The 9,886-nt window shown below is 49.6% G+C and overlaps 1 protein-coding gene across 1 annotated transcript in view; it reads right to left on the bottom strand.

Moving 5' to 3' along the window:
* Positions 1 to 6,908, bottom strand: part of LOC311428678 (uncharacterized protein) — a gene marked incomplete at both ends in the record, with an annotated part of 16,244 nt that extends 9,336 nt beyond the window's left edge. The window contains 3 exons of the mRNA XM_084540019.1: positions 1,798 to 2,118; positions 2,223 to 2,362; positions 6,904 to 6,908. Of these exons, the coding sequence (XP_084396145.1) occupies positions 1,798 to 2,118; positions 2,223 to 2,362; positions 6,904 to 6,908 (466 nt within the window). The remainder of the gene's footprint in view (positions 1 to 1,797; positions 2,119 to 2,222; positions 2,363 to 6,903) is intronic.
* Positions 6,909 to 9,886: the final 2,978 nt, after the last annotated feature.

The raw sequence follows: 9,886 nt of genomic DNA, 5'->3' as shown, positions 1-9,886 counted from the left end.
TATAATTTTATAATAATAAAACAATGCCATACCGTACAACACAGTCAATAAAGTGGATTTAATTAAATAAATAAGAAAACCAATAAATTAAATGAAAATTAAAAAATTTAAATTTAATACAAATAAAACCCATTTTTCCCATTCCAATGAATTGCTATCCCCATCATCACTTCCCATCCCACTGATCATTTGCTATCCCAAAGACCTCCCAGTTCTTATCCCCTTGGCATGCCAGTGCAAGAAGAAGTGCTCTGCAGGCAGAGGCCTTGCTGAGTGACCACCTAAGGAGAGGAATTTGATCCAGAAGGCAGGAAAGAAGAGCAATGCCCCGAAAGAAGAAGCAAGTCTTGTCTCTCAGCCCTTTGGTGTCCCAAGCAGCAGTTGCCATGGCCAAGCTTTCCCAGCCCAGCTGCTGCCAGCATCTCCCCAGCTTGCCATTGCCACCTTCCTGGGTGAGGCGCGCGCGCATTTGCCATTGGCGCTGTTGCCATCCCTGTGAGTGGCAAGCCCATCCCCTAGCTCCAGCACGAGAGAGGGGAGAGGGCAAGCGAGAGGGGCAAGGGCTGAGGAGCGTGGCTGAAGCTGGAGCAGGTGCCTGCAGAGGTCTCTGTGCCTGCCTGGGTGCTGCGGGGGCCGTCGAGGAGAAGCCCGAGGTCGGTCACGGGTAGCTGGAGCCTGGCACTGTCGGCGGGGCGCTGGGCATGCTGCTGGGGCTGCTGGAGGTGGGCTGCGGCTGCACACAGGCCAGCTGGCACGCTGGCCCCAGCGCCTTGGCCCTGGCCCCCAGCGGCTGCAAAGTCTCGCTGGGGGTCTTTGTCCCCGGCTGCTGGCGCTGCAGCGTCCTGGCCCCGCTGGCCTGGGGACAGAGCCTGTCCTGGGGCCGCACGGCACGGGGCTCCCCACTCGGAGTCTCCGGCAGCAGCCGCGCTCTGCGGGGAGGTGGCGCCGCTGCTCCTTGCCCCCCTGCAGCCCCCGGGCTTCGCGCTCTCTTGCTGGGTGCCGTGGTGCTGTTGATCGCCAGCTGCTGCGCGCTGCTGCCTGCTTCCCTGCTGCTGCCAGCCACCGTGCTGCTGCCAGCCGTCTTCCCCTGGCACGGTCTCTTGCGGCCTTGGCCAGCCTGGCCCAGCAGCGTCTTCCTCTCCTTGCCGGGGGGGTTCTCCGTCGTCGGCCTCCTGTGCTGGCAGCTCTGCGCTGTCCCGGGGGTGCTGCTGGGCGCAGGGCGCTTGGCCCCCCGCTTGGTGCCGGTGGACGCAGGGGCAGGCGGGGGACTCTTGAGGGGACCCAGGGGGCGTTTGGGCAGGGGTCTCCTATGGTCACTGCGGCCCTTGGGGTTGGGGCGTTTCTTGGGGGAACTCAGGGGGGATTTGGGCTGGGGTCTACGAAGGGCACTGCGGCCCTTGGGGTTGGGGCGTTTCTTGGGGGAACTCGGGGGGGATTTGGGCTGGGGTCTACTAAGGGCACTGCGGCCCTTGGGGTTGGGGCGTTTCTTGGGAGAACTCGGGGGGGATTTGGGCTGGGGTCTACTAAGGGCACTGGGGACCTTGGGGTTGGGGCGGGTCTTGAGGGAACGCTGGGGGGGTTGGGGCAGGGGTCTACTAAGGGCACTGAGGAGCTGGGTGTCAGGGAGGCTCCTGGGGGGACTCAGGGGTGGACTGGGTAGGGGGCTCCTAAGCGCACTGGGCAGGGGACTGGCTGCAGGGCTGAGCGGGGGGCTCACTGCTGGCACGACGGGGGACTGCAGCGACAGCCCACCCTCAAGCTTCTCGGGGCGCAGCCCAGGGGTTGAGGGGACCTCACCGAGGGCTCCTGTGGCTTCCAGTCCCTGCGTGCTCGGCTCCTCGATGTCCTCGCAGAGGTCGGGCAGCTGCGAGAGGAAGCGGCTGAGGGCAGGACTGCTGGGCAAATCGGGGAAGGCGTCCTGGGGCTCCACGGCATCGAGCCAGCTGAGCAGCTCCTCCATGCCGGGGATGGGGATGTCCAGGTCGGCCAGGAGCTCGTCCTGCATGTGCTGCAGCTGCTGGCTGTCCCCTGCCAGCTCTGGAAAGGCCTCGGCAAAGGCATCAGGGCCCAGCTCGGGCAGCTGCGGGGGCTCCTCAGGCACCTGCGGGGCTGTCGCCGCTGAGGACGAAGCAAGAAAATCCCCCAAGACGGGCGATGTCAGCTTTCCCATGGCCCCTGGGTGTGGGGCGCCCAGCGGCCGGCTGTGCCAGCCCCAAACTCACCGTCAGGCGTCGCCGTCTGGGTGCTGGCGGTCCTTGGAGCCTGGGCAGGCTTGGGGGCAGTGGGGCCGGGCAGCGGGGGCCCCTGGTCCTCGCTGAGCCCCACGGCGTGCAAGCAGGGCTCCGGCAGCTGCCCCCGGCTGCTGCTCAGGGTGCGGGGCGTGGGGAGCGCCTGCCCCCGCAGCGGAGGCCCCGGGACGAGGGGTGGCGGGGGGTTGCGCTGGGCGGGGGCCTGCAACAGGCAGGTGCCTGCGGGGTGCAGGAGCTCCCCATGGAGCACGGCCCTGGGCCCCAGCCCCAGCGCATGGTGGGGTACCAGTGTCCCCGTCACCATGGGCTGTCCCCACTGATGGACACAGGGGGCACAGGGAGGAGCGGTGTGGGGGAGCTGCCCCCCGGCGGGGAGCTGCACCAGCTGCAGCTGGTGCCCCATGGTTGGGAGCTGCACCAGCTGCAGGTTTTGCTCCACAGCGGGGAGCTGCACCAGCTGCAGGTTTTGCCCCACAGCGGGGAGCTGCACCAGCTGCAGCTGGTGCCCCACGGCGGGGAGCTGCCCCACAGCAGGGAGCTGCCCCCCGGCGGGGAGCTGCCCAAGCTGCAGGTGGTGCCCCTGGGCTGGGAGGTGCCCCCCAGGTGGCAGCTGCACCCCGGCGGGGAGCTGCAGCACCTGCCCCTGGACCCCCGGCACCACGTGCCAGACGGTGGCCTGGGGCAGCGCGGAGGGGAGGGTGGGTACCTGCGGGGGCTGCAAGGGCAGCGCCGTCGCTCCGGGGAGGGAGGGCAGCAGCCAGGCAGCCACCGTTGGCGGCACGGCTGGGACGACGAAGGGGGAGTTTTGCGTCTGCGCAAGCCGCGGAAGCCGTCTGGGGAAACCCTCTGTGGGAAAAAGGCCGCTGGGCTGAGCTCTGGGGCGCTGGGCTCGCCAGCAGGGCCGCAGCCCCGGGAGGAGCGGGAGCCGGCTGCTGGACCTGCCATGGTGGCTGGAGAGTGGGGCGGTTGCTTGGGGAACCCGGGCAACGGGGGTTCCGTCCCAACGGCTCACCAGCCCCTCGCCGACATCTTGGGGAGGACTGCAGGCTTTGGACCCAAGCAGGCTGCCCAGCGCAAGACTTGGCCATGTTCATTAGAACATTACTAGCCTCTAAGCCTCATGGCATCACCTTCCATCTTGACTGCTAAACCTCCTTGCTCCCTACTATCTTCTTTGCCAAGATACAGCTGTCCACATTTACTTTTCCTACTTGGCTGGACTGAATTTAAGAAGGGAGCTTGCAACTCTTCCTCTTGTTTGCCACTTCATCATCAAACCAAATGAAAATAGAGCTTAGGGAAATGGTTTAGTGGGGACTGTTAGCGTTAGGTCAGAGGTTGGACTCGATGACCTTGAGGTCTCCTCCAACCTAGAAAATTCTGTGATTCTGTGAAAACCATTTGCCTTTAACCTCTTTATTTCAGGCCTTCTTTCCTAGTGGCCATTCAAAACTGGGAAAAAAATAGTCTACCAAGTGGGGTTTTTTTTTGATTTGATAATAAATCTGCAGACTGTTAAGTCATCAAGCACTTCAAGACTGTTTGAAATAATCTCGAGATTAATATAAAAGGAATTCCTCACACACGCTGCGGCCGCTTACCTTTAGTATAGTCGTTGGATGCGATGGAGCAGTATTTCTTGCTTTCGCCTGCACTGGAAGTCTTCCCTTCCTTGTAAGGTTGTTTACTGCTCTCACTTCTGCATTACTGACATGAAGAGCCATCTGGAGGATGGCATTCTTCCTTCTTCTCCCGCGTTATCTTCTGGAAACGAGGATCCAAGTGTTCCAAGGAGCCTTTTGCTTTCCTGGTGTTTCTCCTTTTTCTTCTTTTTCTTCTCCTTTTTCTTCTTTTTCTTACGCTTGCGATTGGCATTGTCAAAGCGGAGCGCACAGAAACACAAATCATGAAGTCTGAAAGAAACATGCAAGTTAAAAAGGGAAAAAAAGATGTGGCACTTGTTGCCTATATGAAACTTGATTTATTTTACCACAGGTGATGATTTGCAGCATGTCAGCTATTTTGTGGTGCTTTGTGCACACGCAACTTACTTTAGATGCAGCAAACTTAAGCCGTCAGATTGAAGGACCATAGGTCCTGGTTTGTACACAGATCATTAACAACGGCTAGCTCTGGAATATGTGCAAGCAGAAAAAATCTTTTAACCTAATCTGGAATGGTGTACGGATGTGATTCGAACTATGTGGTCCAAAGCTAGTGCTCTGACACAATTCAGCAAGAGCTTTCCTGTCTTCACTGATCAACCTAACAACATGATCCCCAGCCAGCTGGTGCTATCTAAAGAACTTAGAAACTACCAGAAAAAAAAAAAAAAAAAAAAAAAAAAAAAAAAAAAAAAAAAAGGAAGACATGAGAAGCACCCAGAAAAGAATTAGGATAAAAAATGCGGAGTATGCTGGAATCCTTGCTTACTTGGAATCCTTCTCTCCATCTTTATCCTTAGACTTCTGTTTCTTCCAGAACTTGTGATATTTTTGCATTTTTTTCACCACCTAAAAGCTCCTTTTCTATCTTTCTGTCTTTCCTTTCTATTTCACTTTCACTACCTTCTGCACGGGTATATTTTCTTTTTCTGTTTCCTTCTGTTTCATTTTTCTGGAGACAGTTCTCCAAATGAGCTGACACAGGTGGAAGCGCATGTCTTTCACGAGAATGTCTTCCGGAATGTTGCTGAGGTACCGAGCAACGATGCAAGTCTGCTCGGGGTGTGCTAAAGCGACGTACATCTTCCTCTCTCAAGAGGGAACCGTGAGGCCATCCGCTTTTGTAATGATAATGCTTATGTGACCTGCTGTAGTAAGTTGCAGTCCATCTGTCAAAGGCTGAATCGCCGTGAGAGAACTTTCTCTCTCTACTGTCTCCTGTCGCATGAGGTGAATAGTAATCCTTGTAATAGCCACATCTTTCCCATCTCCGTGCTTCGTCTCGATAGTATGTTTCTCTGCTCCAACTTCTTTCCCCTTTGGATCGGTAGTACCTATTGCTACCTTGTTCTGATCTTCCTCCGCTGCCAGATCTGTACTTTGAATATTTGACTGCTCTTCTGCCATTCTCAGGGCTGTTTCTTTCACGAGGGAAAGATCTGTACCTGCTTCCCTCCCAGTACTCCTGCTTGTGACTCTTTTGCTCAACAAATTCCACGCTCTGAGAACACCTCCTCTTGCTGGAAGGACCTGCTTTTTGACTCTCCTTCTCTTCACTAGGAGCATGTTCCCTCTTGCTTCGGTAATGCTCTTTCTCAGTGGTTTTAGTCTTGTCCTTTGTATCTTGGCGTCTATCTGCAATAGCTAAGGAAGAAAGATTGTTAGAGCTACATTCAGTGTCAGACTTGAGAGAGGAAGTTTGCCGCAATTTCTCACCAGGCTCACAAGACTCTTTGCCAGACAAAACGGTTTCTTTTGAAATGAGGTCACGTTCTTTTGATCTTCTTGCTTTCTCCTTGTCTCCACGGTCATCACATTGGTACTGGGCGAGGTATTCATCGTTCCCAGGAGATTTCGGAGGTTCCGCAACACTGCATAAAATAAAAACCCATTTCTCACTTCTGCTGAAGGACGTGAATATTAAGAGTAAAACCTTCCAAAGGCAAACAAACAAACAAAAACCTCCGGACTACAGGAACCCTCGCAAAGATATGCCATTTAGAAACCTCTCCTGTGATTAGGACACCTTCTTCAGCTCCCAGAGAAAGTGCTTTTTCCCCTCTTGCTTCTGAAGCCATTGCACTAAAAAAGCAAACGCATCTGTCTCCTTCCACCTGCTGCTCTGAGAAAAAAGGCATAGGGGCGAGCGGGGAACAGCCAGTGTTTCTCCAGACAGTGGAGAAAAATGGAAAAACATTCTATAAAGGAACACAAGTTCTCCTTGAGGCACCAACCTGCATCAGAGTGATATGCTCAGTGCTGATCATTAGTTCTGTTCGTGACACTGGACACACAGTATGGAATTGTACTAATTTAAATCCTTCCATTAAATACTATTAGTAGACAGATAAAACTGTAACGAACTTCCATAAAGTCTTGTCTTAATCAGACTGTGCTCATTTTACCTCATTTCCTCTGACAAGCTGTTCAGCTGGCTGGCTCTGAAGGACTCCGTGATGACTTCTCGATTGACTGAAGGCATAGCTCCAGGCATCTGCAATTAAAACGCACAAGTCAGCAGACAAAAAAATACTATTTGTAGTAGTACTGAGGACTAGTCTTGTCAGAATGTCTCCATTAATTGGTAAGCAAGACCGCTGTGAGTTGTATGCATTATCTACACTTCAAAGATAACCCCAACTCACCCCCCAAAATCTACTTTATGAAACTTAGGAATTTTTATCTCAGCTGAGCTTAAGTTGACAAGTTCTAATGTAAGCTCAGGTCTGCAAATTCTAAGGGGATCATACCACAAAGTCTTACGATCACGTGTGTGCTGTGTTTTCTCAGTATTTCACCTGAATTAGGAACACAATAAACACTCCCGAATACATCGTAGGTGAGAAATTCTCGATGGAGCAAATCTATGTTTCAAGCAATCCATTTGTTTTAGAAAAGAACATCTCAGAAGGTTTAACAGGTTCTACTCGGCAAGTGGAATCATCAAGTTTCAGTCCGTTTTCTTTAGATTCATTAACTAACCTAATAGCACCATTTAGTGAATCTGTTTTTGGCAGCTCATGCTGGGATCTTCCTTTGTCAGCATTCTGACAGGAAGAATTGGAATGCTGCAATGTACGGACTACCTTTCACACCAAAATTCCATTAGAGGACATTGCATTGCATTTCAAATTCCTTTGAAATAAGCCCTTTGACTCCTCCTCAGATTTTCCTGAAGATTCTGCACCATAAGGGACTGTGTTATCAGAGCTGAGTTTAGGATTTTCATTCACTGTTGGCTCCACAAAAATTTCATCAGAAACTTTTTTGTTTGTTTGCATTTGCTTCATTTGCATTACCAAATTTGTAATTGTGGATGAAGGAACAGCCTGGTAGAGATCTTCATCCTCCACAGCACTGCTAAGAAAGTCAGGCTGTGACACAGTCTGACGAGCAGGCAATTTATTGTGAATACTGATGGTGATCTTCTGTTTTCTTGACGTATCAGTAATTGAAGGCCTGGTAATTGCCTGGTTTTGAACACAGGCCATTGGTGGTGCTGAAGATGGCCTTTTTAGGGTGACACCAGTGGTCTTTGCGTCCTCTTTTATGGATCCATTTCCATTTAAACGGCTTGAATTCTGTATTTAAAAAGAAGAAATTGCAAGATGGATTAACGCAAACACTGCATGTAACATTTTGAAACACAAAACTCTCCTACTGAGTGTTTCTACAAATGGTCTTAACACCTAAAAAGAAAAACACACTGCCCGTTAAGGATAAATGCAAGTCCAATAAGCGTATTCAATTCCTGCTTTTGGTTTACTGCAGATTGGTATCAAATTAACATCATCTTTGAAAAACAGCCAAGCAACTTAACATTACCTGCTGCTATTCCCAAATATATTTATTTTCCCCTTTAAACATACCCTGAAAAGCCTGAAGTAATCGTTCTGGTGCTCAGGAATAAGACATTTAGTTTTCCCTGTCTTAGCTAAAGTGACGAGGATAGGAAAAACAAGTCCTCTTTTAAATGATTTGAGGATTAGTACACTCTGCTTAAATAGTCAAAGAGCGTAGCTCTCTGTGCTTTAGAAAGCTGTCTTGGAGGTATAAAGTAATGGAGTCGCATGGCTGCACAATTTAGCAGTAACCACTGTTTGAATGACTCTGGCTGTAGCATGAGGGCTGTGAAGAAAGCTGCAGCGTGGGAAGGAAAACAAAACTAAGATGCCGAAAACCAAACAAAAAACCCCACACCAAACCCCAAACCCACTAGCAGTTTGGTGCCGTTATCTGCCCTCCCGCTTCCCTGAATTACCTTAATCATATGAGGAAGAAGTCGTGGTCCCAGAAATCCAGCCTGCTTACTATTAGCCCCCTGCTGACCAGGAGGGAATGAACAGGGATAAGATGGTGCTGGCAAGTAAAACGCACGTTCTCCAAGTGTCAAATCATAGCGCCTTCAGAAAAGAGCAGTGATCGTAGTTTAGTTTTTCTTTCAGCCTACTCTTGGATTAAATCCCATCCTATCATTTTAGAGGAACAGCTCATACGATATGGAAGCCTTCTCTACAGAAGGCTTCGCCATGACTACAGACTGAAAAGTAGAGAACAGTCTTCCTACTAAGACTATCACTTGCACAGCAATAATTCATTCTTACACCACAGATGGCCTTCATTTCTCTCCTTCTCTAAATTAGCCAGCTACACATAACACATAGATAGCAATTTACATGAGTGCTGCAGTTTAAGGCCGAGCAACAAAAGATAATAAACGACACAGAGAATTTCAGGTTAGACAGAACTGAATTAGACAAATAATAATCTTCTCCCGGGATAGCAAGAAAAACACTTGCAAAACAGAAAAATATCAATAACAGGAAAGTAAATCTCTTCTGAACACATTTTAAGATTTGTTATTACCTGATATAAAAAAGTATGTAAGCTTGCTGACCAAGAACTCTTTTAATGTCAGTATGCACTACTTTAGCATCATTCATCTGATACCAAAGTCCATTACCAGCCTGCAAATAAAGACAACGATTTCTTTAGGTGAATTGCACGTTTTCCAATTGAAATCACGGATAGGAACAAAATACACACATGTCAAATAAAAATATAATGAAATCTTTTTCCCTAGAAACAGTAGCTGCTAGTCATGCTTTAATTGGTTTGCCAGCACAACCTTTACCCTGTTAGAAATGCTGTTGACTTCTACCTTTACATAGCATATATAGTGTCCTGAGTGACAGCTGACACCGTGATGTACCAGCACCGCGTATAAGGCATAGAGCAGTGGTTCTCCCATTGACTGCGACATGTAGGCTCTCAGGTCCAAATACTCCGGATATTTCACCTCCTAAAGAGACATCAAGAAGATAGAAAAATTATCCCAGAGTACTTCGTGGACTAGCCAGAGAAAAACACTTCCAAAAAACACAGACTAGAATTGATTTCTAGAATATATTTCTCGAATATATTTCTTGATTCACTACAAATAAGTCTTCCCATAAACAACGGTTAAGACTAGAAGTTGCAGAGAACTGTTTCCTGATGAATCAGCCTTCTCAGAGGAAAGCATATGCTTCTTGTCAAGCGGGAACTTTATTGATATTAAGAGAAAGAATAAGCCATAGTCGTTAGTCTACAATTATTGTCTGAAAATATTAACAACTTTCAGCTTTGGGGGATGTCCCATTACACAATGATATAGTTGCATTACAGTGGTAAATATACCTTGTTGATCTTTCCACCTGTGAAATCTGCAAATCTTTTCAGTGATATTGTGAGAACCTTGGAAGAACGGTGTATGGTAAATCTCTTGGACGCAGGAACCATCTTTTTACACCTTAAAACCAAGCAGAGATAAGTGTTTGAAGGCATCTTCTTTTTTCGCCCCCAAAACAAACTCCTTTTAATGTCTCACGCATGCCTATGCTATTTGAATGATATTTACTTGCATAATAGGTTGGTCTTTTTTCTTTTCATAAACCCATGCACTGCGTGTCAGGTTTGTTAATACAGAGAAGA

This window comes from Aythya ferina (genome assembly GCF_964211825.1).
Source record: "Aythya ferina genome assembly, contig: HAP1_SCAFFOLD_110, whole genome shotgun sequence".
NCBI classification, from domain to species: Eukaryota; Metazoa; Chordata; class Aves; order Anseriformes; family Anatidae; genus Aythya; species Aythya ferina.
The sequence above is the reverse complement of the archived record's forward strand: the minus strand, read 5'-3'. Positions and strand labels throughout refer to the sequence as shown.